A 25,372-nucleotide genomic window follows, 5' to 3' on the forward strand; every position below is an offset into this window, starting at 1 on the left:
TGGTCCGAACCATCTGTAGAAGTCGCTACACAACTCCCTCGAATTCACATTCGATCTCAACCCGCCACTTCGAACCTCTCATTAATGAAGTTCAAGCGTAGAGGGTGCTTTGTCCTCTGTCTACTGTATACACCGCCAAGTTCGGAACGTCAGCGCACTTTGGAACAGGATTGATTTCTTTCTACTGAATGATCTAGAATACATACATGGATTGAAGAAAGAATCAAGGAATACGGGGGGAAGAGGAGGGGTGAAAGAGTGATTGTCTGACAAAGGAGTGTGATTTTTGCTTCGTCTCCCAGGGGCGGATCAAGGACCAACTGACTCTTTTTCAACCGAAGACACGGACGTCGGCGAGTTCGGAGGAAGAGAATCCGTACTAGCCTCTCTCCTGAGGGTATTGCGCCTTCTGAAATGACATAGGTAAAGCACGCAACCCACTAGGAAAAGGAAACCAAGTATGCTGCCGACAACAGCGCCTACGATCATATCTCTGCGTGAGTCTCTGGGAGATTTGGAGGAATCTGAGTCAGTTTGTGATAGGGCTGAGGTGGTGGGTATACTAAAGCTTGTGCTACTGGAGGAGGTGGGTATAGGGAGAGCACTGGACTCCGGTTCATCTAATTTGAAGGTTCATCTATCAGCGGTCACGAAGAAAAAAGAGGAGAACGCACTGGCGTGTGCTTTCGCGTCTTCAGGATTGAAGATGTCGTTTGTCTGTAATTAAACGCGGTTTAATCTTCCCAAAAGAATCTCGAGCAGACAGGGAATAAATCGCGTGTGCGTACCTTGACATCAAGGTATGCCCATCCAGGAACGAGAACATTTGATGGTATAGACGAAGGGAACCTATAGAGAGAAAAGGTTCAGGGAACATTAAGCACGTCCAACAGTAATATCAAAATATCAGACAATACTTACGTGCTTAATGAGACAGTCCGACAGTTCGCTGACCATTCTTTCCAGGTCGCGACCGTTCCGTTTTGGCAAAGAGCGCAAGCACTCATTAACGAATAGGTGACTGTGCTACATTCACACCCGTTTGCTGTGTCAATGGATGGACCGAGATAGACAGACCCTGGCGGGAGAGACTGAACAGTGTAGGCTGGGAGACGTAGAACAGATGTCTCGAATCAGCTGTAAACACACAACACCTTCAGTTTGAAAACGTACAGCCCCCAGTGCAAACGCCTCGAAGCGAAGAGGCAACCGCGCACGGACTCTGTTTTGCAGAGTTTTGAGCCTGGATTGAATCGGCTAAGCGTACAAAAGAGTCTATTCAAGGAGGCGAGCTCACCCATTGCAAGGATGCTAATCTGCATGTCGCATCTGTACTCTGTGCATCTGCCCACGGAAGGTTTGCACCCAGCAATACGAAAGGAATGACGACGAGGCTGGCGGGAATGAACATCGTCGACCTTAGTTCAGTTCTTGCGCATAGAGGAAGAGAGGGGGAGACGAAGTCGAAATACAGATTTTATAATGACAGTTTGCTCGAGCTGAGGTACCATCTTGAAAACGTCGACGTCAAGGCTTGCAGGTTCTTGTTCTCTTGCCCTTGCCCCTGCCGGGAGCTAATTAATCGTCTCGTCCAAAGTACATATATACTGATATACTTCCCAGGTGCCTCTTGATCAACAACCAGGAACCTGGCATATTTGATGCTTCCGAGACTGTCAAAGCGGGGCAGAATGTTTTGGTCTAGTAGTATGCAGTCAGGAACATCTAGTAGAAGATTATGCCTGAGAGTAAGGAAACACGGTAGTGGCAATGAATATCCTTTTGCTTGCTCCAGAGTGAGCCGGTGAAGTAAAATTACAGTTTGGGGAGTTTGCATGGGTGACTGTCCACAAGTGGTAGCCTTAGTACGAGAGGGGCAATTAGTACCTGTCCACGCCGGGTAAGTATTCATATTCACTGCGTGGAGTTGTTTCCGCAGCCGCTTGAATTAAAAGTGACAAGATGACGATACTTGAGCTTGAGAGGTGACAAGTTGAGTTCAGTTGGGCTGTAGATATTTCAAGGTCCGACGGCGGATACCGAACCGTTTACGTCCGATTAGGCCCGATCACGGATAAGCTTAGACCAGGGCATCGACTTCCTGAAACTGGCTCCGACTAATTTTCCCTATGCAAGTACATACTTATCTCGACAGAATAAATGGTCGACTGGTCAATACACTCCGGGAATCAGTCTGTATCTCACCACTTTACTCCATGCCTCCCATTCACTTCCGAATAATTTCTTCATCAGCGCGTCTTCTCCGTCCATTCGCATTAACAACACTGTAATTCCGCTTCCTACACCAATCAGCCACGCATATCCCAGTGCCTTCACCCCGGTTCCGAGTATCCACCAATGGACCATCGCGCTCCCGATAAAGTTCATCCAGGTCCCGGTATAAGCAGGGTGGCGCACGATCGAGTACGGTCCACTTGTAGCGAGTTTTGGGGACTTTTGAAGCTCGAACGCGAACCCTTGCAGAGTGCGATAGCAAAATATTCTGACGACGCAACCGGCAATAGAGAGCAAACTACCGAGCAGAACGCTGAGAGGTATTCCCGGCCCATTGCTTTCGGAGGCATGCAATAATGGAAAGACTGGCTGAATCGGAAGAGAAGGAAATGCCAGTGATATATAATGAAGGAAATCATTGAGAGATACTAGATAATACATCATCTACCATTTGAACGAGGTGATCAGCTTTAAACTGACTGCCCATGTTGTTGAAAAGGGAAACATACTATCTCGGCAGGAAGTGTGTGCTTGGTCAAGTTTACTAATATCCATTCCTGCATGGCGGGAGTCAAACCGGCTCGCAGCGGCGGCCTTGGTGGACGAGACTTGGGCGGACCATTAGGTGGAGTGAAACTGATTTGAAACGAGATGGCAGAGGCGAGGACGAGGCAGGCTTTCGCAAGTGCTTTGAAGTCGTAGGATGTCATCTCGTGGGTCAACCAGATGCTGGGAGAGAATCCGTTAAGTGCTGCCGGGGCTTAAAATAATGTCACTAATATTCTCATTCATGTGAACAAATTGAACTCGGGAGGGCTCAAAAATGTACAGCTTTCTCTTCTGGTCGAGGATGTCGTAACCTCGAGGCCCGTCCGTGCAAGCCGTGTGTCAAACGGTAAACATAGTACTCATTATGCGCACACGTCCAATTCTGAGCCATGAGCCGAAGCATGGACAGACCATGCCGGACTTTCAAGTTAAAGAGAAGAAAATTATCGAGATCCGGCGGTGGATGGTGGCACACCACCAGTCATTCAAAGACGTAGTATATCAATATATCGATCCTGTATCAGAAGACAGATGCCGCGCAATTCAATTCCCCAGAAATAACCTTGATCTTACAGGTGGTAAGGTGAAATAGAATAGACTCGAGAACCGCAGTGTGAGTCGTAATCTTTCAAGGAAACTTTGATTCAGAGTCCCAGAACATGGTAGACTCGCCACTGCAGGCACCGCTTTACTCCATTTCTCTCATTGAGACTCGGAACTGGGCAGGCATCGGAAATGCGTGGTTGACTGGAGGAGGAGGAGTTATAGGTGAGAGACGGTTCGGGAGTCAATGGAGCATCAATGCATCACGAGTTACCGGCATAAGTCGGCAGCTGGAGCTTTCCGGACGGTACGAGCTCAATGCGAATTCTTTCCACAGCAAAAATAGGATATGAAGAACCTCGTTCAGAGACACGAGATAGACATCGTCCAGGTGTTCCAGGTGGCCAATCAGATGAAGATGCGTGTACTTTATCAACTGATGTCCATTCCCCATGGCAGGCTTAAACCGGCCTCGCAGCGATGGCCTTTAGGACTTGGGAGGACCATTAGGCAGGGAGCAACTGAAACCGAACGATATGGTAGCAGCCTAGGCGAGGAACGAGACAGACTTCCACTAGCTGGGTGGGAAGACGCGACTTGGACGGCCGGGTTCGCTGGGGGGATCGCAATGTCCTAAGTGGAGCCCTATTTTGACCCCGACTACATTTTCCCTATGCAAGTACATACTTGGTCTCGACAGAATAACTGGTCGACTGGTCAATATACTCCGGGAATCAGTTTGTATCTCACCACTTTACTCCATGCCTCCCATTCACTTCCGAATGATTTCTTCATCAGCGCGTCTTCTCCATCCATTCGCATCACCACCAGTGTAACTCCGCTTCCTACACCAATCAACCACGCATATCCCAGTGCCTTCACCCCGGTTCCGAGTATCCACCAATGGACCATCGCACTCCCGATTAAGTTCATCAACATCCCGGTATAAGCAGGGTGGCGCACGATCGAGTACGGTCCACTTGTAGCAAGTTTTGGGGACTTTTTAAGCTCGAACGCGAACCCTTGCAGAGCGCGATAGCAAAGTATCCTGAAGACGCAACTGGCGATAGAGAGCGAACTACCGAGCAGAACGCTGAGAGGTATTCCCGGCCCATTGCTCTCGGAGGCGTGCAATAATGGAAATACTGGCTGAATCGGAAGAGAAGGAAATGCCAGTGATATGTTATGAAGGAACTCGTTGAGAGATACTAGATAATACATCATCTACCGTTTGAGCGACGAGGCGATCAGCTTCACTCTGACTGTCCATATTGAACAGGGAAACATACTATCTCGATAGGAAGCCCGTACTTCACCAAGAATACTATTATCCATTCCTGCATGGTAGGAGTTAAACCGGCTCGCAACGACGGCCTTGGTGGAAGAGACTTGGGCGGACCATTAGGTGGAGTGAAACTGATTTGAAACGAGATAGCAGAGGCGAGGACGAGGCAGGCTTTCACAAGTGCTTCTAAGTCATGGGTCATCATCTCGTCTGGGTCACCAGATGCTGGAACGGAGTCCGTTAAGTACCCCGCTAATCTTCTCATTCATGTGGACACATCAAAGTCGAGTGGCTCGAAACATTGCTGCCCCCCCGTCGTGACTAGACCTGTGCGAAGCCGTATGTCAAATGGGTGAGATAGTATTCAATGTTGCGTACATGCATGCCGCGCGAGAAAGCATTGGTATATTATTCTGTATCAGAAGACAGATGCGGAGGATTTTCCATGGAGATAAACCTTACCGACTTCCGAGTTGTTGTTCTTTCCTCATTCACATTAACAGAGCCGTAATTCCTCTACCCCAGTCAGCCACGCATATCCCAATGTTTACCCAGTTTCGAATGTCCGCCTCAGAAGCATCACGTGTTACCAGGTGGCGCACCGTTTTCAGGCAAGCCCGGGATTAATATGATAGAGCTTTCCGGACGGTACGAGCTCAAAGGTGGCAAGAGCATGATAGCAGAAAAAAGCGGAAGATCGATATTCAATGCCGACTTGTGATAGGATATGAAGCATGCGGGGATCAGGATCAAAGGCAATTTGATGAAGCAGCCTGAGGAAGCGTGTACTTTATCAAGGACGCTAATGTCCATTCCCATAGCGGGATTAAACATCGAACGATATAGTAGGACGGGGGGGGGGGGGGAATCGCAATGTCCCAAGTGGAGCTCTGCTTTGAGGTGAAGTTGTGACTGGACTCCTGCGAGGTGTATTCCGAACAGGAAGGAACATTGTATTTGATTTAGGTCTTAGATCTGAGCCGTGGTTCGGATAGACTATCAGAAGACACCAGGAATCATTCTATACTGCACCTTCTTGCACCATCTATTCCATTGTTCCCCAAATTGCTTTTTTATCAACTCATCTTCATCGTTTATCCTCATGGTCACCAAAAGAACTCCTTGGCCGACGGCAGAAATCCAGCTGCCGACAGCTAATTTCCCAAGCACGGTGTTGAGAAATCCGCTCTCCCTAATCCATGATCCCCTGACAAGAAGACACATCACACTTCCTGAGAAACAGATCCAAGATCCAAGGTACGAAGGATGGCGGATGTAATTGTAAGGTCCGGTCGTGATAAGTTTGGGATGCTTTACGACGGAATCGTCTGTAGCGTGCTGCCCAACGGGTACCAGCTCATACGTAAAGCATTCACCAAGTTCGCGGTAACACCAAAATCGAATAAACCCCCCAAGGCATGAGAGGAATGCCCCCAAGAGAAACATGGGGCTTATAGACGGAATCGAGTCCCTGGTAGTGGCGTTTAGTGTCAATAGAATATGGAGACACTCGTTAGCAGTCGCAAAATAATACGCTGCCTAGAATCTGTTAGATAGGTTGCCAAAAAGACCAGTCAGACTCACCCTTTGCAACGGTAACACATATTTGATACGAAAACCCACCGCCCATTCGCGTGCGTTCCTCGGGGCTGATTTCTGAGATTCAGCTTTGGCTGGCTTCGTATGGGGAGGTTTATAAGCGGTGCCGAATGCTACTGCGGACAAGATGAAAAGAGCGATTTTCAGTACAGCTTGCATCGAGGAAAGTGGCGTTGGAAAGAGCTGCGAGCATTTCATGGAGTGTTGCTTTTTAAAGTCATTGAGCGAACGGACCTTCCTAATTTTCTTCGGATACCATAACCGAAGTCCACCGTCCACTACGCCTCCTGTACAGATCTGCATCTGCCTGGTAGTTGAGTGTCGGCTGAGATATTTGTGAACAGGAAACGGATGGCAGAGCACGTGTGTTAATGGGACACGAGGCATCGCGGATTCACGACGTTGCAATACAATATACTATTGCACCCTGAATTTTCTTCGATTAGAACCGTTTGGACAGATGATTCGCGCCGTGGATATAATACCGTTTCCCTAGACATCCGAAATCGTTCAGGTGTGAAACATCGGTCCCTCGAAACCGGCAAGTCCGGGGACCTTTGGCACTTGAGGGAGAGGGAAAAGGCCAACTGTAAGAAACACAAACTCGGCATTCACCCGAAGGATGCTTTCCTCCTGTCCATTTTCCCCTCTCCCAGTCCTCATATCTGCTTTCCACGCTTGGATGCTGTCGTCCCATTGCAAACCATCCAACTGTGTGCGGAACATGATCTTGTCTTCAAGTCCGTATTTCTTGACCATGGAGATTAGGTAACTCCGGATCCCAATAGCCGACTCGTACTTTTGTGGAGGCACATATCCCATCTCTTCAAGCATCGGCAAGTATATGTAGGCCTCCACGTCGCAATGAAGTCCGGGATACCTGTTCCAATACCAAGTTCCTCCGATGCCACCAGCGACCTCGATGATCCGAATCTGATCGGCAGAGAAACCAGCTTGGACCAATCTGATGGCATTGAGTATACCTCCCATACCGGCACCAACAATGAGAAACTTGACACGATCACCCGACGTAAGAGGAGGAGAGAGCTTGTCAAGTGCTGGGTGGTCAGCGAAAGGGTCATCTACGAGGTGACGAAGTCGTTCGTTGTCGGCGAGGTGCAAATCTTGAAATTGGTCCATGCCATCTTCTCTCTTGCGCTTCGCGGCTTCGATGGCGTACTTCTGGAATTGATGGTGGCCATCGTTGCTGTAAAATCTGATGATGCACGTCGTCGCAACAGAATGTGGGGTAAGGGAGGATGCTCGGGTCCTATATTTCAGGTCGATGGGAAAAGTAGGGGCCCGTGGGATTACTCGGGGGCTTTCAATTCTAAAATCTTGTCGGTTCGATCGGGCACCCTGGCATATAGACGCCCGTCTCTTTTAATCTCCACGTATAACCTTGAGGTTGGTGTTTTCGTAGCTGAGGAGTGAGTTAGCTCGTGGATCTGCACAAGGATGGAAGAACAAGCACTGTTAATAGAAGCGCAACATTGCTTCTCATGCCACTTCAGACAGGTTCCAAGTCACCCAAGTAATGGTTACAATCCATAGAGTCGCCATCGCTGCTAAAGTATCAGCTGTTGACGAAGCTGGAGGGGAATTAAATCAAAGGGAAATTCAGATCCTATAGAGGGGGCGTGATGGAATAATGACACCAGATTTTGAACCTTACAGGTGACAGCTACACAGTGAGGCTGGTTATCGAACGAGACGGCGGAGACGACGTGGAGGAAAAAGACGGGCGCTTATATGCCGGGTGCGGCATGCCCGACGGTGTAATTCAAACTCCGTCACATTCGAAATTCTGGACCGTGATAGGCGAGTAGCGATTCACCTCAGGACCAAAGGTAAGGAAGTATCGGGGTGGATGGAAGGAGTATCGATGCGTCTCGTGAGACGAATTGCAACAAATCTCCTGTAGGAGATGGCGTAAAGAGCGATTAGCTCAGTTCCAAATTCAAGGACCACGCCATCCTATCTTGGTATCTATCCATCCATCCATCTATCTGGAATATACTATCGTGAACACAAGTGAATTGAAGCTCTAGAATTGTGGCCAAAATAGGTTATCTTTGCCTCAGTTTGTCCAGGCTTGCACGTCTCCTGTAGTTGAACCTCTACAAGCCTCCTGATCCCGAACCCCCTTGCAGGCAGTCTTGACAATTCCAAACGACGTTCGACCGCGCTCCAGCTCAGATCTTTGACTTTTTGGGGAGCTTTATTTCAAAGATACCTTTCTCCGTATTTTTTGGCCCATGGTGATTTTCAGATAGGCTACTGGGGACCAGTATCTTGTATCAATGGGACGATGGAAGCCGTGGCCGTCCGGAGCCACGCGTTAATTCGCGACTATATATTGCCTGTGCAGCTCTGTGCAGCTCTTTGTTGCAGTTCATCCATACTTCCATGTCGTCCCACTTTGCCCCAATCGAAAGACTCTTTTCGGCCAACTCTCAGTGGGCTTCCGACGTTGAACGCCACGAGCCTGGATTTTTCGCTCAGACTGTCAAGGGCCAATCTCCCAAAGTTCGGAATCACGTCTGTATCTTGACGTAGTACACCGCTCAGATCGGTTTCAATCACAGGTCCTTTGGATAGGTTGTGCAGACTCCAGGTATCGTTTTACTTAAATCAGCGTCATCATGGGGCTTATGCTTTTTTTTCCTCGTCAAGGGTCCCCGAAACTACGTTGACAGGTTAGAATCTCATATGCACGTTTATACCAAAAATCCTGACGCGAATGACACCATGTTAACAGGATCTAGACCAGGGGAGATCTTCGTGCATCGAAATATTGCCAAGTGCGTCCCAGTTTTGGTCACAAATCGGCTTCATAACCTTGCTAAAACATGATTTTACCCAGCCAATTCCATTCTGATGATGACAGCGTCTTGGCCGTATTGACTTACGCAGTAGACTTTGTCGGCGTTGAACATGGTGAATCTTTTCTCTTGCCATTTGCCATGATTACCATCCCAACCGACTACCTTCCGCAGTCGTCATTGTTGGCCATACCCAATGCGGTGGAGCAGCCGCTTGCTTCGAGGCATCAGGATCTTTCGTTCCAGGAAAGCCCGTAACAACGGTCCCCACTCTTCCAGCAGAAGCTCCCCTCAATAAGTGGCTGGAACCCCTCACTACACTCGCCGCATCCTTGCAACTCTCATCTATTCCCGCTGCCGAGGCGCTACTGAAACTTGTTGAGGAGAACGTGAAGGTGCAAGTGGAGAACCTTGCCCGATCTTCAGTCATTGTCAACGCCTGGAAGAACGAAAAACGTGTCTGGATCCATGGCTGGGTCTACGACCTTGCTAGTGGGAAGCTTAGTGACCTTGGTCTTACTAGAGGTCCGCAACATTGAAGGAAATGCAATTTGACTTAGGATTTGTTAGAAAAATGTAATCTACGATGTAAAGGCATATATCTACTTTCTTTATTTGGCGGTTTGAGGTGCACGTTCCACTTTGTCATCGCAATTGGCCGCCTCAGGGTGACTACTAGCTGATCCAGTGCCCACCACCGTGATGTAAGTCGTTACCTGCGGGTTCATCTCTTCGACATGAACAACCATGATGTACCAGGCAAACGTCTGCTCGTTCAGATAGCGTCGTACAATACCAACTTACAAGCTCAACGTGGATTACCCCAAGACTTGGTGGATTGGCTGTCTCCTACCTTGCATGTATCAACATTTTTATCCCGTCAACCCAGAGCTCCAGACATCGTTGCGGTTGGATTCCAAGAGCTTTTACCTTTACACCTCGGTCGTACGTTCATGAACGACTTACTTCCATAATTTACCACTCAAATTCTTCCTTTTCGGTTACAGTGAGCGGATTTTCAGGTCGAGTTATCGACGACCGAGAGTCCCACATTCGAAATCAAATCGAGGCCAACTCTCCCAATCAAGAAAAGTTCTCATCCGTCGCAAAGATAGTCAATGCCGGTGTCGCGTTACTAGTGTACGCTCGCGACGACGGCATAGGGAGAAAGGTATGCGACGTGCAAACTGCATGGACAGGTTGTGGTCCAGGTTATATGGGTAACAAGGGCGCAGTTGGCGTCAGATTTCGCGTACCAGATGAAGACGGCGGTGTTGGAGAAACATATACGTAAGTGTTGAGGTTTCTTCTATTTTATTTTCTTTCTTGAAGTATTTCTCAAAAAACCACTTTAGTTTTATATGTGCACACCTAACTGCGCACGAAGAATACCTTGCCAACAGAATTGCTGATTACCATCACATCGTTGGCACCCTACTGTTCCCGCCGGTCCCTGGATCAGAATCGGACGAACCGTCGACGATATACGCTACGAGTCACTTATTCTTTTTCGGTGACCTGAATTTCCGCGTTAGCGTTCCCGAGTCGCATCCACTTGCAGGTACCCTTTCTAGTGACATTCCTACGGCTATGAACACGGAAGAAACCCGCGAACAGCTCAAGGAATTCGATCAACTCCTCGTCGAGCAGAGAAAGGGCACTGCGTTCGTTGGCTTGCGAGAAGGCGAGTTCTGGAAGTTCAAATGCAGTTATAAATACAAGCTTGGCGCTGTAGATGAATACAGGTACGCATTCCAAATCTGACCCACACCACCAGGCGAATACTGATCCTTTCATCCCCCAAACAAAGTACGAAACGGGTACCGTCATGGACTGACAGAATTCTCTACACAACCTACTCCGACTCCTCAGACACTCGAGAGGTGTCAAACATCACCAATTGCATTTATACGTCCATCCCTTCCTACACTACCTCTGACCACAAACCTATTGTATCTTTACTTCTGCTGCCCCCCGGGTCTGTTGACACCCAAGGATCCCCCTCTACAACTCCTCCCCTTATAAGACTTCCAAGCACATATTCTCCGAAACCCGATCCCAAAGCTAATCTGAAACGGTACATGGGACGGTGCCTAGACCGACCTATAGGAATTTTATGGTGGTTATTCACCGTCATTGGCGCTGGAACCGCCGTTGTGGGCGTTTTCAACTTCCTGATTGGCGTGGGTGTGTGGAGTTGGTGGAAACGTTCCAGCAGTGCTGTATAGTTTTGATCCAACTTACTCATCGAACAATCATATTTCGGATTTCAGTTATTAAGTATTGCCAGGACGTTTTTTACTTCGACTGCTAAACAGACAACGTTGAATCGCTTTGGGGTTGGCTATAAATATAATGCATTGTTTGCTCCTCGTACGAGTAACATATCTATTCCACGAAAATAGTTAACTCAGAAAAGAGGGATATTGATAAAGAATTCCAGAGATGTATAAAATGAGGTGAAAGAGAACCGACTGTGCGAAAAACCCGTGTATGAACAATGTAACAATAGATATACTTTTCCTGTCCTGCTATACAAGTGCCGTCGTTGGATAGGCCAGAATTCCGAGACTGTAATCAGCCTCAGACTTCATCCATCCACATCAACAAGAGTCCGATCCGTTCCATGCGATGAACCCTCCGCAAATTGTTGTTCGACGTCGTCCTCGCTCGGATCCCGAAGCGACTTCTCAACGCCAGGCAATCGCACAAAGGCCAATGTGAAAAAGGAAAAAGCAGCAAACGCCGCTGAAACGACAAATATAGTGCGGGGAAAGGTCGCGACCGTTTTCATGTAAATTACTCCGTACATCGCTGGGCCCAGGATCTGAGAACTGGACAAAGGTCGGTCAATAGAGATAAATCACTGAGATAGTGCAATCAAATAATCATACCTCAACGCTTGAAGGACAGATAATGCACCAAAAAGCCGACCGGTTTCAGCCTCTCCTCTCTTTCCGTATAGATCTAAAGCGACACTTTGAATCGCTGGTGCGAACCCACTTCCGAAAGCACCGCACATAGCGAAGATAGTGAAAGGGATAGAATTTGTTGCGAGAGCCATAAGTGTGTAAGTAACGATCTCCAATCCAAGGGAAACCTGAGCAAGACCCAAGTCGAACCCGCTTGAGTGGGGTTCAGTCAATCGGGATGGGGAATGAGAACTTGAGCGCTGAGGAGATGGCGAGGATGCAGAGGAATCCATCAAAGGCTCTTCCTCTTCTGACATTCGTGGCCTAGACCCTTGGACTTTTGGTTTATCCTTGAAGAATTTGATGACAACTACGGAAAGGTAAGTTATGTCAATGACTTGAGTATCGGAAGTCAGATAACACACGCGGAAGGACGATGACAAGGAAGAGAGCACGAGCAGCGCCAACTGCGCTCAGCCAATATGAAAGCTGACAAGAACCAGTCAGTCGAAACTCTACTTCCGACCACATCAAAGGCCAGTATACGTACATTTTCTGAAGTCCATGCAAAGGTCCAAGATGCATATAGAAACTTGACACTATAGGAACCCTGTACAGAACCATCAGCGACAGAAAGATGTCATTCAGGAAGAACGTACGTTGATAGACATAACCAGGCCGTAGCAAATTGCAACGAAGGTCAAGTTCCAGTCGCGTTTTGAGGACTTGAAGGGAGCTGAACCAACATGGTTACGTGAAGGCGCAAATATAGTCAAAGGGCTCAGGAACGAAAACCACTTTTTGAGACGTGAGGTAAGTCCCCTAGATGTAGTCAGGTCGATAGCCTGAAGCTGGCGATATTTTTCGGTCGCGTGTCGCATTTTCTTTGACGTGAGGGACTCTGGGACGACAAACCAGATCATAGAGGCGTAAAAGAAATGCGAAATGGCGGCTGCGTAGAAAACCGAGATCACTTCGCCGGAGAACCGAATGATAAGACCTCCAAGTGTAGGCCCTAAGGCGAAACCGGTGAACAAGAGGCCCGTACTTCGCGAAAAAACCCGCGAGCTAGTCAAAGGATCAAAAATGTGATTTACAAGTAGTGAATGTGAGACTCAACAAACCGAGTTGCTGCCGTGGATGTATCCGCCATGTAGGCATGTATTGTTGCAATGCCAGTAGTCATTCCTGAGAAGGCGAGTCAAAAATGGAATGATCAAACAAGGGATTAGTTACCTCCTAGTAGTCCATCACACAAAGGACCGATGACGAGAAACCAATATCCCCCTGGAAGTATTTCAGAGTAGTAATAGACCAGGATAAAGATAGCATCTGTAACTAGTGATCCCAGAACCGAGATGCCCATGGTCCGAATGCGACCATGCCGATCTGAAAACTGCACAAAATTAGCCGCATAAGCGGAAAAGTATGTTGTAACGTACGGAACCCCACCACGCAGTGGTTAAGCAGCTCAAAACCCCGGTGGACGTGGTCATTACTAACATGCCTATCAGCAGGAGGGAAATGACAGTCCTAAAAGTGAGGTGATTTACTGGCTGCTAGCTTTGCCACAGCTGCCGATACAACTGGATCGGAAAAGCAAGCTCTACTGTCGTCGGCCAAATTTAACCTCGCGAAGTTGAAGCTCGATAGAAAGCTGTTCGGACCCGCTTCCGGAAAGATATCCGACCTGTACACACGACACGCCAGCATAGTGTAGATTTCCACTCTGGGAGCTATGGTCGCCCCCATCGCCATTGCAGTGAATGGTAGTAAAGCGATCAACCTGGGAACACGCGTGTCAGCGTCGCAACACCCCTTGGTGGTAGCGTACTTACCACCAAGGTGAAGGCCTTCGCCACCACGGAAGGAAGTTTCTACGCTCTTCCTCTTCATCGACAAGTTCCTGTTCATCCGCAAGAGTCCTCTCTGCTTCATGATGGTGAGGGTGAACGAATTCGTGCAGATATTCAACATTGTCTGCAGAAATAGGACCATCAGCCATCACAAGATCTTCACCAGTCATAATTGTCGGTGTTAATGACCGCGATAGGTTTGGACGAGTGGAAAGCGGAACTTTGGGCCCACTGGCAGGCGACATCGTGTAAAGAACAAGAGTCTGAGAAGTTTGAGGAGTGGCAACCGCGTTCCATTATGAAAATCGCTGATAAAGATTCTCGTCATTGGATTGATGTCATTACGCGCGGCATTTGAAAAGTAGGCGGCCGGTTACAAGGGTACCTCGATTAGATAAGATAAACAGATCAAGCTTCGCGCTTGACCAGAAGCTCTATGGTAGGTATCTTGTCGTAGGGGGGAAAACACCATCTAATATTCACTTAGTCTCGTACCGTCGACATACCTCAATCTATCAAGGACTCTCTGCGTAAATTCAGATTCGCCCGACGTAATGAAGGAAGCGCAGCTCTGGTTATCAAGATCAACAAGCAGAAGCTCGTCATGGAGGAGGTTGAACAGTTCGACAGTATCAGCATCGATGAGCTGGCAGAAGGTGCGCTTGGGTTTACTGATATACCCAGGTTGATCGACCATTTGGATAGAACTTCCGGAGAACAGTCCTCGATATGTTGTGCTCAGCTATGAGCTGAATCATTCCGATGGCAGGAAGTCATTCCCTCTAGTAATGATAAATTGGGCGCCCACAACCAGTGAAACGGGACTCCTCACATTACACGCCAGCGCTCTACTGGACTTCCAAGACACGGTGAGCGACACCGCGTCTACTGACGGTAATGCTCACCCGACTCACCTGACTCCAGGCCGATGTGAGCAAGGTTATCGAAATTCGCGACGGGGCAGAGGCATTGACAAAAGAAACAGTTGATGCAAAGTTGACGGGGAAATGAGTGTGCAACGAATGACCCGGTACATGTCTCAGGAAATCTCATTGTGTAGCAAGTTATCACTTGGAAGTCTCCAAATCATTCACTTCTCCCATGGCGAGAGCGCCAGAACATAGGCTTAGAGACTAACATATAGCGGCATACAAATACGTGTGTAGTGGGGAGGAAAAGTGCACGGCGGTGTTGATTTTACGCCGACATAAAGGTAGGTAAACCTATCGAGCCCTAGCCAGCCCTCGGTCATAACCAGAATGCACAAAAACATATCCCGGTGTCAATTAGTTCATTTGGCGGATAAGCTTGTTGATGCTGTCCTCCCGGTGACCGAAATCACCACCCTGGACGTAATGCGTGAATTTCCTTGCTCTCCAGCCGCCGGTGGGGTTGGATAATTTGAGGGGCCAGAGGAAGTTCGAAGCCTGATCGTGAGATATGAGTAATATAAAATGGACATTATGATAGTGAGTATTAACCTGCTTAAAGTTGGGGCCTGCGGTGATAATTTCGTGTACAAGGTCCTCCACACAGAGGATGTTGTATTTGCCAAGGGCATTCTCGATGACCTGGTTATTGGAGAGAGGGACACGTTGCTTGTTGACCTTGCCGTATCCCCGTTTGTAGATCAGTTCACGGACGGACTTCAAGTTCGGTTCGCTGAGCAGGAACACAATCTATGAGTCGAGAACGCGACGAGGATCAATTTTCAACGTACCCATAGGTAACATAAGGCTCAACAAGTCGGAGCATCTGTTGTGTTGCCCTGGTGGACTTGACGAACACACCGTTGTTGATTTGAAGCAGACGAAGAAGCTGCAAGATTTTACGTGGCTTGGGTGCAATTTCGTTGATACTGATTCCACAAGAAATGAAACGTCGGGTGCAAAATCAGAGTCAAACGGAACGTACCCTCTGATACGGACGACAAAGTACACCTTGGATTCTGCCGGAACGTAGAAATCACCAGCAGCCCGCGCAGCACGCTTCAAACGGATCTCCTCCTTCTCCTTCGCCAAGTACTCCTTCACGTATGATTCAGCACGCTTGAAGATGACCTTTCGTTTTGCCAGGCCAGCCTAGAAAAGCCGTAAATCGATCTCAGATTTCCGTTCATGAATTCCAACCTGTATCCTTCACGCACCTTGCGTGCTGCAGTGGCCGCAGCGAGACGCTCCTCACGGGCCTTTTCGTTTTGCTTGCGCTTCTTGAGGAGGGTCTCCGGGACTTCTATTGCCTGATGAAACCAAAGTTTCGACATGTCATTCTCTCGAGATAAATCCAGTCCAAACTCACCGAGGCACTCGGGACTCTGAGATATAGTAATGATAGACTCGTTAGACGGCATAGGGCAGAACATAACCGAATAGACGTACGTCGTGGAGGGCGCCATTGGGGAGTCTTGAGGATGGTCGATAAATTGGCAAAGGCTTTGACAAACAACTGGGCTTGGGTGGCTTGGAGCTATACAGTATGACAAATTTCTTCGCACGCTTCCCATCTGCGCATCTCGCATTCAACAGAGCCTGACTGGTATGGTCGCAAGCTCTCATAGATCTCATACTCTGATCTTTAGGGGAACTCATTCAAAATATTCAAGCCTATCGATAAGTGTGTTGAACATCTACAGACACGGACGCGTACACCTACGCTGCCACCAAGCCGCCACACTTGATTACACTAACTAAACAAACATATTCCCGTACTCGTAGGACTCAAACGTTATGAGGCATTGATCAGTATGCTGGTGGTTCCTTTGTGGGATCATGCCGCAAAATCTATCCATCTTTCCTCTGAACTTTGCCTCAGGCATACCATATGGACGGTTAAACTATCTAGCGCAAACACCAACCAGTCTGGCGTCATTGCAACACCTGACATCTCGTTTGTCGATACCGATAAAGGCAATTTTCAGAACAAACATATCCTCTACCACCGCAATGTCATTCCGACCCACCATCACTCTCAACGATGGCAACCAAATCCCTTGGGTTGGATTTGGGACAGGTACTGCACATTACAGCCGGGATGCGAAGGATGTCGTTGTCACTGCTATCCGAGCTGGTGTTAGACACCTCGATGGTGCTCAGATTTATGGCAATGAAAGTTCACTAGGTGCAGGGATCAAAGAGTTTGGAGTCCCTCGCTCCGAGTTGTTCGTCACCACCAAACTGACTGAAAAGCTTGACCTCGGGAAAGAGACGCCTAGGACCAAGCTCCTCGAATCTCTCGAGAAACTCGGGCTCGATTACGTCGATCTTTATCTTATTCATTCTCCAGCGTACGCTCAGGAACATGGTAAATTGCAGGAATGGTGGAAAGGGATGGAAGAGATCAAACAGGAAGGTCTGGCGAAGAGTATAGGTGTTTCCAATCACGGTGTGAATACACTTAAAGAGATTCTTCAAGTCGCCACGATTACTCCGTCTACAAACCAGGTTAGTTTCCCTTTACGTCTGGAGTTTATCGTTGGTTATTGAGCAACTCCAGATCGAATTCCATCCTTACGTGTGGAAAGCAGCCAAGCCCATTTACGACCTCTGCAAAGAAAAGGGTATCGTGGTCCAGTCGTACGGTGGACTGGTGCCCGTCTACAGGGCCCCTGATGGCCCGCTGGATCCTGTACTTCGCGGGATTGCTCAGAGGCTTTCGAATGAAACCGGCAAAGCAGTCACTTTGGCCCACGTTTTGACCAAATGGCAAATTCAGAAAGGCGTAGTGGTCGTAACGTGAGCTCGTAGCTCGAACCGCAGATCAGACTCACTTATAACTTGTGAATAGGACGTCTTCTAAGGAACACAGAATCAAGGAAACCCTGGAAGTTCCCAACCTCCCAGACCTTACAGAAGATGAGATCACAGAGATAGAAGATGTTGGGTCTGAAGTGCACCAGAGAATATATATGAAGCACTGTTTCAAAGAATAAATTTGAGAACATGATTGTTGGTATCATTATGAAGTTAATATATATTCGCTCCCCGTGTGCATCGATGAAGAAATGCCGTTCCTATTGATGGGGGAATGAGGTCAACAACACTTCATCGTCACTCGAACTCGTCCAACCCTACAAATTTAATACCACATCGGCTGGTGTCGCTGACCAAAAGAGACCACTCTGCCGCGCCATGCGTGAGCGCTAAGTCCTGTATATTTCTGTCGTAGTATGATGAGGTTGCTCAATTTTAATAATCCTCGGCAAGGACGCATTCACCACTCTAGAGGTCAATCTTCGTCTGAGTCAGGATCCTCGTCAGCCTGCGCCTTTTCCTGAGCCTTCATAGCACCAAGAATATCATCAGATTGTCCCTTCTCTGCTGCAAGCCTTTGACCTAGGCAAGAACACGTCTGTCAGTGATTGATGTAGGAGGCCAACGGAGCACAAACGAATCAAGGTGTGTATTGCTTCCTGGGTCTTCCGTTCCAGTTTAGCCAGCTTTTTGTCAGTTTCCCGTTTGAGGTCCCAGTTGGGACGTTTAGGCGCAATGTTGAAGATGTCCTGAAGCTTGATGTGAATAAAGCGCGAGCGAATGGCATCGAGTTGAACGCACCAGTTCTTCTCCTCTTTTCTTCTCGTCCTCATTAATTACTTGCTCAGCCAAACCCCTGACATTCTTCTCGACGGTATCCTCCAATTGGGTGTCATCGTCTCTGGTATGTTTCTTGAGTGTTCTGGTGGCGGGATCGAAATTACGGGACTTTAGGATAGGTTCTGCGTCAGCACTAGAGAGTTATAGGTAGCTGTAAACCTTTGATAGAGAATAAAACATACGTATTTCCTTCTTTCCGCCTTTTAAGAGCCAATAATCGTGCCTTTCTCTCTTCTGCAGCCTCAGCGAGTGACATCGTTTTGAACAACCCAACCGGGCAAATCTATTACCTAACCTGCAAAACCTACCGAAAATTTCTCCTCGGCGTGCCAATTCGACCTACTCCTGCCTATCATGGCCTCTGTTCTCAAAGCTCAAAAAATCAATGCCTCCAGAGTTGACAAAGGAAAAAGAAAAGCAGATGATATGGATATTGACGGTGCGCAGTACTCAGACAACTTTTGAGTGTTTGCTACAGCATCTACTCAGACGACGAACCCCAAACCATCGTATCGAAGAAAATGAAGAATAAACAGCGCGTATTGTTACTCTCTTCTCGAGGCATTACACATCGTATGCGGCATCTTATGAACGACATCGAAGCTTTATTGCCTCATGTGAAGAAAGGTCGGACTGAATTTTGTCATTCTTTTCTAGAGGGCACTGCTAACCCTCATCAAAAGATTCCAAGCTTGATTCGAAATCCCAACTTCACCTCCTCCCCGAATTAGCTGACTTACACAATTGCAACAATACATTATACTTTGAAGCTCGGCGGCATGAAGACCTCTATCTTTGGGCCGCCAAAATGCCGAATGGACCGAGTATAAAAATGCATGTGCAGAACGTGCATACGATGGATGAGCTAAAGTTGACGGGGAATTGTTTGAAAGGGAGCAGAGGACTGTTGTCCTTTGATCAGAGTTTTGAGGAGACGGAGTGGGGGAAACTGACGAAGGAGGTCTTCACGCATGTAGGTCGTTCTTTCAGCTGTCTTCGCTCTAATGCTCAGTTCTCCATTCCGCTAGATATTTGGCGTCCCAGCAACCGCAAGGAAAGCAAAACCATTTATTGACCATATTTTAACATTCTCGATAGTGGACAACAAAATCTGGTTCCGTAACTTCCAGGCGAGTATTAGAAGGCGCCTTACTTTCGAGTCTCATTTCTCCCCCACAGATACTCGAGAAAGACCCTGCTCAATCTAATGGACCCCCACAAACCACTCTAGTTGAAATCGGCCCTCGATTCGTCCTGACACCGATCAGGATCTTTGAAGGTGCATTTGGTGGTGCAACTGTTTATTCCAACCCTGGTAAGCCAGAACCTTCAGATTTTTGTTCTGTCATGTAGTTTCTCTCTAATCGACTTCCCTTTTTTTTTTTCCAGAATTCGTTTCACCCGCCGCTGTAAGATCCGCTATAAGGAAAGAGAAGGCACAGAAATATAACGTCCGCAAAAATGCTGAGGATGAATCTACTCGTCGGAAGGAAAAACAGGCGCGTGGGGAGGACGAGTTGGCAGTTTCGAAGGTTTTTGCATAAGAGGTTGATTCGAATACAATTACCCTCTAGCTTTCTACTTTCCTGCTTCCTACTGTACTATACAGTAGTGCAATGATTTGCGGGGGAACCGGCCTCTCTTTACATAATTGTTACAGTAGCAGAAAAGCGACATGCAGCCAAGTCATGTACCCGTCGCTTCCTCCCATTACCAACGATGAGCGGCTCTGCTACCCCGACACAGCAGCCCAAAAGGAAGAAAGTGAGAACGGCAAATAGGAGCAAACTGATCCTCGATTTACCCCCAGAGTGTCGCCTTTCTAAACTTCCCGTCGAACTCCTCGCCGAGATTCTTCTTTACACCGAATCTCCCAGGGATGTCCTTTCTGTCGCACGTTCATGTAAAGCATTGTGCTACACATTGCTTTACGAAACCAATCAATTCATTTGGCGTTACTGCAGGATGAATTGTAAACCAGAACCTCTTCCGGAGCCGGTTCCAAGGTTCACAGAATCGGCGTATGCGGCTTTTGTTTTCGACAAATCTGATTGTGAGGTGCGTAGTGCTCATACTTTTTCTCTCAGAGTGGAGATGACTCTTTTCCCAAGGTCTGTGGCCAACCTGCTTCATTGTCAGGTTCTTATGCCTTGGAGCTCAAAATATGTCGAAAAGTATCCTCATTCATCTCGTTTCAGTTCGATCCGTCTCATCTTCCATCCACAGCCCGAGTGTCAAACGGCCCTCACTTCAGCTCCACGACCCATACTCACCTCAGATTTCCTGCATGTTTCGGAATTGCACCGAGACCGTCCGTACTTCTCCACCCTACCCAGCGCCGAGTCAAGTAGGTGCTTTGATGCTAATACTCCCAAAGACACGAGTGTCGTGGCCGTTTGTAAGTGCCAATAATTGTGTGAGTCCTGGAAGCAGCTAATACATCTCAACACAGGGCCGCAGATTGAAAAGATGCGTATCTCTGATTTGACTCGGGCATACCATGAGTATCTGGATGAATCTTCGACGCCGGAAAAACTCGAGGCGTACGTACAGGTAAGTGCTTGGTACACAAGTGGAGGCGAATGACTCCTTACAATTCTTAATCTACAGCGCTGCGAGAAACGGACACGCCAAAATCGGGAGTTCATGGCGGTGAGGATTTTTATTGCCACTCGTCCGTCTTACTCGCTCAACTTGGTGTTGTCATAGTTGTGCGTCTCGTTGTATCATTGGAGATGCAATTTTGAGACTCTTGCGAGAAACGTCAAGAAAGAGAATGAGAAAATGTCGGTGCTCCTTTTCGTATCGACGCCCCCCTGACCGCTTTTTGTCTAGAGGTAAATCTCTTGCCAAACGTCATGGCATTGATTATTGGGATCTTATTTCGACGCCTAGTTACGGCGAAGTATACCGAGCGAAGAATAAAGCCTTGGAGAAAATCACAGATTTCGGTAAGGAGTGTTGCGTTCAACAGAAATCGACCCTACAATTTACTTTCAGATTACGGGGTTCGTCGTGAGGCCATCAATGCTCAGCTCTTGAAGATCAAAGAACAGAGAGCCCGACGCACGCACGAAGATAACTATCGCAAAGCACGGGGCAGCGTGGCGAAACATTACAATCGACTTCGCTTCGGGAAACAGGAAACCCCTCTTCCTACCCTCGAGCGATTCCGCGAACTGCCTATTATAACGCAGTTGCAGAAAAATGCTCGTTCTGACTTGGATTTGGATGCCGAACTGCAGTCGCCCCTTATTTCGTCATTATTGAACACTCAACTGGAAGAATGGCGAACAAAGACGATGGACCACTTGGGAACTTTGGTCGGACAACCTGCAGGATGGAAATCAGCGAGTACACAAGTACTTCACCCTGTTCAACGGGTCACGGCGAGGTTCAAGTGTGGACGTTGTAAGAGGTTGGAGATGAGTTATCAAGAGGATGAATGCTTTGATCTGGCCGGTGTTTGTGCGCATCAGTGCAAACCGGAGAAAAAGGATCGTGTCCTTCATTGGAACGTTGAAAAATTCACCACGGATGAGAAGGTTCGTTGTTACTTGTCATAAAGATGGAGTCTGAGATTTGTACACGAAATGGCCAGGCTATCAACGCTATGACGAAAGTCGTCAAACTGTGCAACATCCATCCTGAAAGTTCTTCCTCGATATCGGCACTGAAGGGGATGGGGTGCAGGATTTTATGCATGAGCTGTGAACCGTTAATTGTGATGTCCCCAGAAAGTGTGGTATGTGCCATTGTGCGCTGTACATTCCCAGTCGTCTCAACACTTCTAGGTCGGCCATTGTCATCGTCACGACGACATGGAAATGAGGCTTATCACCAAGGAAGAGGCAGAAGCCATCATGAAGGATCGTCCACCAGTCAAACTCGCCCAAAGGTTACTGGGAAACGAGAAGCGGTTTCAAGCTGCCCGAAAGCTTATGGTGTTCGGATGTAGGCACTGTGCTCAGCGTAAAGGAGAAACAGGAAGTGACGAGGGCACAGCAAATACTGACACTACGACTGTGTCAACCATTGCACCTACTGACGCTACAAATGGCTCAACGGCTACACCTACCGACGCTACGGGTGGTTTGACGACTGCAACAACTAACGACAACCCGCCCCCCACAAATGGAGGTACGAAAGCGAATAATACAACTAATAGTGCATCCGATCCGGGCGACAATGTCGGTGGCGATGGCGAAAAAGCTGGTGAGAGTAGTGAGAGCAAAGGAGAGGAGGCCATTACCCCTGCGATGAAGCCTAGAAAACTTTCACAGATGTTCAGTTTTGACGGTCTCAGGTCTCATTTGAAAGCAAAGTAACCGATTTACATCTAAAGATCCGAGCCTTTCTGACTTGACCATGGGTCTAGACACGCGGTCTTGAATATCCGCGATGAAGATTTGCACTGTACGCGGGTGGACGAGGTTCTCAAGATCTCAAGACTTTTACAGTAATTGATGCTCATTTAATACCGTAATATGTTTCTTTGTGTCGGCGCGCTTGGCCCGCTTATGCTGGAGAAATGACCTAGAGCATGCCGCGATCTTGTCGTGTGATCGAAATTGCAGGGGAAGAATATATGTCGGAAGATAACCTGGAGAAGCTAGCGATTAATGAGGTGCTCGACTCCTTCGCCATGAGGGCAGACAAGGGAGTAGCAGTCTAAGTTATTGGAGGGAAAAAAAGTCGAATATATTGGTTCCGTCCCATCACTTCCTTGAATTTCACAAATTGATGGTGGCGGGAACAGTTCAACAATATAGCTAAAGAAATATTACGAAGGACGGAACGTGCAACCGGGAGTACAAGGACATAGATTTAATGGCTTCTACCTTTCCTCTCACTTACCCCCACGACCCATATCCTGTTGGGACGACTTGCATTACCAGGTCTAACAGCAACGATGGTCACCATCTCGCCAGAGGAGCAATTTCAGAAGTACGCCATCGAAGCCGCGAAGCGCAAGAGAGAAGATGGCATGGACCAATTTCAAGATTTGCACCTCGCCGACAACGAACGACTTCGTCACCTCGTAGATGACCCTTTCGCTGACCACCCAGCACTTGACAAGCTCTCTCCTCCTCTTACGTCGGGTGATCGTGTCAAGTTTCTCATTGTTGGTGCCGGTATGGGAGGTATACTCAATGCCATCAGATTGGTCCAAGCTGGTTTCTCTGCCGATCAGATTCGGATTATCGAGGTCGCTGGTGGCATCGGAGGAACTTGGTATTGGAACAGGTATCCCGGACTTCATTGCGACGTGGAGGCCTACATATACTTGCCGATGCTTGAAGAGATGGGATATGTGCCTCCACAAAAGTACGAGTCGGCTATTGGGATCCGGAGTTACCTAATCTCCATGGTCAAGAAATACGGACTTGAAGACAAGGTCATGTTCCGCACACAGTTGGATGGTTTGCAATGGGACGACAGCATCCAAGCGTGGAAAGCAGATATGAGGACTGGGAGAGGGGAGAATGGACAGGAGAAAAGCATCCTTTGGGTGAATGCCGAGTTTGTGTTTCTTTCAGTCGGCCTTTTCCCTCGCCCTCAGGTGCCAAAGGTCCCCGGACTTGCCGGTTTCGAGGGACCGATGTTCCACACCTCGCGATGGGACTATAGTATTACTGGAGGCTCGAGTGAGGAACCATATACAGTGATGGACAAATTGAAGGGAAAGCGGGTTGGTATAATCGGAACTGGTACTGGAACATCTCCTCTTGAAATATACAAGCCTTGATGATAGTTGTAGGTGCCTCTGCTATACAAGCAGTTCCTGAGCTCGCCAAATATGCACAAGAGCTTTATATTTTCCAAAGAACACCCTCACAAGTTAATGCTCGAGGACAACGTGACACCGATCCAACAGAGTGGAAAGAGCGTATCGCCCCCCGACCAGGATGGCAGAAGGAGCGGATGGAGAATTTTGCAGACCATGTGTCAGCTAATCTCCCAGACGAACACGAGGACCTTGTAGCGGACGGTTGGAGTGGCTTAAAGGCTTTCTGCTCGATAGTAGGCAGTGGACGCTTTGGATTGATCACTCCGGACAAAGCCCCAGGACATATCGCAACAATGTTGGAGCGCGATGCACCCCACACCGCTGGCGTACGAAAGCGAGTGGCTGAAATTGTTGAAGACAAGGAAACGGCTGAAAAGCTCACGCCTTGGTACCCGACATGGTGCAAACGCCCGACTTTCAATGATTTTTATCTGCAGACATTCAATAAGTCACATGTGCACTTGGTCGACACAGACGGCAAAGGAGTCGAGAAGATTACACCACGAGCAGTCGTGGCCAACGGGAAAGAGTACCCAATTGACATCCTGATTCTGAGCACTGGGTATCGTTCGCCCGGTGTCGGTGCTGGAAATCCTGCGGCGAAGGTGGGACTTGAGGTTGTAGGTCGTGATGGTCGAAGTCTGTCGAATAAGTGGGCATCTCAGGGACCGACGACCCTCCATGGTTGTTGTACGAACGGGTTCCCAAATATGTTTTGGTCCGGCCCTGGGCAAGCAGGTGTGACCGCTAACTTTGCACATTGCTTGAATGAGCTCTCCAAACATGTCGCATACATCATCGGAGTTGCTCATGAGAGGGCTGGTGGCAAGCAAAAAGGTGGAGTCATTATCGAGCCCACGATCGACGCTGAGGAACAGTGGAGTATGTTATGCATGCAAGGTGCTGCCTACTTTGGTAGTATTGCAACTTGTACTCCCGGTTACATAACGTTGGAGGGCGACGTATTAAAGGCGAATCCGCAGGAGTTGATGAAGAGGGCACGAGGCTCAACGTGGTATAGGGGAATGGTGCCTTTTGTTCGTGAGCTGGAGACGTGGAGGGATGAGGGGAACATGCGTGGCATTGAGATCAGGGTTACTTAGATCGGGATTGATCATGATCTTGCTTCATTTTTGTAAGCTGATACTTGATGTCGTTGTTGGGCCCACAAAAGCTCTTCCGAACCAT

General features: G+C 48.2%; 16 protein-coding genes across 17 annotated transcripts; 7 read left to right on the forward strand and 9 right to left on the reverse strand.

Moving 5' to 3' along the window:
- Positions 1–309: 309 nt before the first annotated feature.
- On the reverse strand, positions 310–1,411 carry E1B28_009038 (uncharacterized protein; the record flags this gene model as incomplete). The annotated part of the gene is made up of 6 exons (XM_043153893.1): positions 310–620; positions 675–717; positions 789–849; positions 922–1,105; positions 1,174–1,243; positions 1,298–1,411. The coding sequence occupies 6 exons, from the start codon at positions 1,409–1,411 to the stop codon at positions 310–312; spliced, it is 783 nt and encodes a 260-aa protein (XP_043009178.1).
- A 66-nt stretch (positions 1,412–1,477) lies between these two features.
- E1B28_009039 (uncharacterized protein) lies at positions 1,478–1,837 on the reverse strand (the record flags this gene model as incomplete). Its single annotated transcript, XM_043153894.1, has 1 exon — positions 1,478–1,837. One exon carries the CDS (start codon positions 1,835–1,837, stop codon positions 1,478–1,480), a length of 360 nt encoding a protein of 119 aa, XP_043009179.1.
- Positions 1,838–2,172: 335 nt separating this feature from the next.
- On the reverse strand, positions 2,173–2,679 carry E1B28_009040 (uncharacterized protein; the record flags this gene model as incomplete). The annotated part of the gene is made up of 1 exon (XM_043153895.1): positions 2,173–2,679. The coding sequence occupies one exon, from the start codon at positions 2,677–2,679 to the stop codon at positions 2,173–2,175; it is 507 nt and encodes a 168-aa protein (XP_043009180.1).
- A 1,365-nt stretch (positions 2,680–4,044) lies between these two features.
- E1B28_009041 (uncharacterized protein) lies at positions 4,045–4,877 on the reverse strand (the record flags this gene model as incomplete). Its single annotated transcript, XM_043153896.1, has 2 exons — positions 4,045–4,551; positions 4,617–4,877. 2 exons carry the CDS (start codon positions 4,875–4,877, stop codon positions 4,045–4,047), a joined length of 768 nt encoding a protein of 255 aa, XP_043009181.1.
- Positions 4,878–5,611: 734 nt separating this feature from the next.
- On the reverse strand, positions 5,612–6,514 carry E1B28_009042 (uncharacterized protein; the record flags this gene model as incomplete). The annotated part of the gene is made up of 3 exons (XM_043153897.1): positions 5,612–6,151; positions 6,197–6,394; positions 6,446–6,514. 3 exons carry the CDS (start codon positions 6,512–6,514, stop codon positions 5,612–5,614), a joined length of 807 nt encoding a protein of 268 aa, XP_043009182.1.
- Positions 6,515–6,721: 207 nt separating this feature from the next.
- On the reverse strand, positions 6,722–7,351 carry E1B28_009043 (uncharacterized protein; the record flags this gene model as incomplete). The annotated part of the gene is made up of 1 exon (XM_043153898.1): positions 6,722–7,351. One exon carries the CDS (start codon positions 7,349–7,351, stop codon positions 6,722–6,724), a length of 630 nt encoding a protein of 209 aa, XP_043009183.1.
- A 1,269-nt stretch (positions 7,352–8,620) lies between these two features.
- On the forward strand, positions 8,621–9,575 carry E1B28_009044 (uncharacterized protein; the record flags this gene model as incomplete). Its single annotated transcript, XM_043153899.1, has 6 exons — positions 8,621–8,740; positions 8,800–8,828; positions 8,888–8,910; positions 8,973–9,015; positions 9,078–9,151; positions 9,211–9,575. The coding sequence occupies 6 exons, from the start codon at positions 8,621–8,623 to the stop codon at positions 9,573–9,575; spliced, it is 654 nt and encodes a 217-aa protein (XP_043009184.1).
- A 198-nt stretch (positions 9,576–9,773) lies between these two features.
- E1B28_009045 (uncharacterized protein) lies at positions 9,774–11,264 on the forward strand (the record flags this gene model as incomplete). Its single annotated transcript, XM_043153900.1, has 4 exons — positions 9,774–9,981; positions 10,044–10,326; positions 10,392–10,781; positions 10,847–11,264. The coding sequence occupies 4 exons, from the start codon at positions 9,774–9,776 to the stop codon at positions 11,262–11,264; spliced, it is 1,299 nt and encodes a 432-aa protein (XP_043009185.1).
- Positions 11,265–11,370: 106 nt separating this feature from the next.
- On the reverse strand, positions 11,371–14,125 carry E1B28_009046 (uncharacterized protein). The gene is made up of 10 exons (XM_043153901.1): positions 13,787–14,125; positions 13,502–13,734; positions 13,391–13,446; positions 13,185–13,344; positions 13,073–13,136; positions 12,608–13,016; positions 12,499–12,558; positions 12,374–12,437; positions 11,931–12,318; positions 11,371–11,870 (listed from the first exon to the last, which is right to left on the reverse strand). The coding sequence occupies exons 1-10, from the start codon at positions 14,047–14,049 to the stop codon at positions 11,627–11,629; spliced, it is 1,941 nt and encodes a 646-aa protein (XP_043009186.1). The 5' UTR covers positions 14,050–14,125; the 3' UTR covers positions 11,371–11,626.
- A 92-nt stretch (positions 14,126–14,217) lies between these two features.
- E1B28_009047 (uncharacterized protein) lies at positions 14,218–14,874 on the forward strand. Its single transcript, XM_043153902.1, has 4 exons — positions 14,218–14,243; positions 14,292–14,460; positions 14,510–14,673; positions 14,729–14,874. Exons 1-4 carry the CDS (start codon positions 14,241–14,243, stop codon positions 14,813–14,815), a joined length of 423 nt encoding a protein of 140 aa, XP_043009187.1. The 5' UTR covers positions 14,218–14,240; the 3' UTR covers positions 14,816–14,874.
- A 211-nt stretch (positions 14,875–15,085) lies between these two features.
- Positions 15,086–16,231, reverse strand: RPL7 (60S ribosomal protein L7). The gene is made up of 7 exons (XM_043153903.1): positions 16,183–16,231; positions 16,103–16,118; positions 15,951–16,043; positions 15,719–15,885; positions 15,525–15,662; positions 15,286–15,466; positions 15,086–15,231 (listed from the first exon to the last, which is right to left on the reverse strand). Exons 1-7 carry the CDS (start codon positions 16,197–16,199, stop codon positions 15,091–15,093), a joined length of 753 nt encoding a protein of 250 aa, XP_043009188.1. The 5' UTR covers positions 16,200–16,231; the 3' UTR covers positions 15,086–15,090.
- A 77-nt stretch (positions 16,232–16,308) lies between these two features.
- Positions 16,309–17,747, forward strand: E1B28_009049 (uncharacterized protein). Its single transcript, XM_043153904.1, has 3 exons — positions 16,309–17,244; positions 17,297–17,535; positions 17,588–17,747. Exons 1-3 carry the CDS (start codon positions 16,573–16,575, stop codon positions 17,730–17,732), a joined length of 1,056 nt encoding a protein of 351 aa, XP_043009189.1. The 5' UTR covers positions 16,309–16,572; the 3' UTR covers positions 17,733–17,747.
- On the reverse strand, positions 17,748–18,666 carry E1B28_009050 (uncharacterized protein). Of its 2 annotated transcripts, XM_043153906.1 has the most exons (5): positions 18,576–18,666; positions 18,355–18,526; positions 18,191–18,302; positions 18,018–18,135; positions 17,748–17,959 (listed from the first exon to the last, which is right to left on the reverse strand). In XM_043153906.1, the coding sequence occupies exons 1-4, from the start codon at positions 18,647–18,649 to the stop codon at positions 18,029–18,031; spliced, it is 465 nt and encodes a 154-aa protein (XP_043009191.1). In that variant the 5' UTR covers positions 18,650–18,666; the 3' UTR covers positions 17,748–17,959; positions 18,018–18,028. The 2 variants fall into 2 exon arrangements, with proteins under 2 accessions (XP_043009191.1, XP_043009190.1); XM_043153905.1 differs by having other exon boundaries at positions 17,748–18,302.
- Positions 18,667–18,747: 81 nt separating this feature from the next.
- On the forward strand, positions 18,748–20,062 carry BRX1 (Ribosome biogenesis protein brx1; the record flags this gene model as incomplete). The annotated part of the gene is made up of 5 exons (XM_043153907.1): positions 18,748–18,832; positions 18,883–19,020; positions 19,077–19,366; positions 19,422–19,708; positions 19,783–20,062. The coding sequence occupies 4 exons, from the start codon at positions 18,748–18,750 to the stop codon at positions 19,599–19,601; spliced, it is 693 nt and encodes a 230-aa protein (XP_043009192.1). The 3' UTR covers positions 19,602–19,708; positions 19,783–20,062.
- A 50-nt stretch (positions 20,063–20,112) lies between these two features.
- E1B28_009052 (uncharacterized protein) lies at positions 20,113–22,856 on the forward strand (the record flags this gene model as incomplete). The annotated part of the gene is made up of 11 exons (XM_043153908.1): positions 20,113–20,451; positions 20,505–20,567; positions 20,620–20,791; positions 20,846–20,946; positions 21,004–21,045; positions 21,103–21,179; positions 21,229–21,344; positions 21,394–21,938; positions 21,995–22,138; positions 22,188–22,717; positions 22,772–22,856. 11 exons carry the CDS (start codon positions 20,113–20,115, stop codon positions 22,854–22,856), a joined length of 2,214 nt encoding a protein of 737 aa, XP_043009193.1.
- A 392-nt stretch (positions 22,857–23,248) lies between these two features.
- On the forward strand, positions 23,249–25,366 carry E1B28_009053 (uncharacterized protein). Its single transcript, XM_043153909.1, has 2 exons — positions 23,249–24,104; positions 24,155–25,366. Exons 1-2 carry the CDS (start codon positions 23,306–23,308, stop codon positions 25,285–25,287), a joined length of 1,932 nt encoding a protein of 643 aa, XP_043009194.1. The 5' UTR covers positions 23,249–23,305; the 3' UTR covers positions 25,288–25,366.
- Positions 25,367–25,372: the final 6 nt, after the last annotated feature.

The sequence above is a fragment of the Marasmius oreades genome, chromosome 5 (assembly GCF_018924745.1).
Source record: "Marasmius oreades isolate 03SP1 chromosome 5, whole genome shotgun sequence".
Taxonomy (NCBI): Eukaryota; Fungi; Basidiomycota; class Agaricomycetes; order Agaricales; family Marasmiaceae; genus Marasmius; species Marasmius oreades.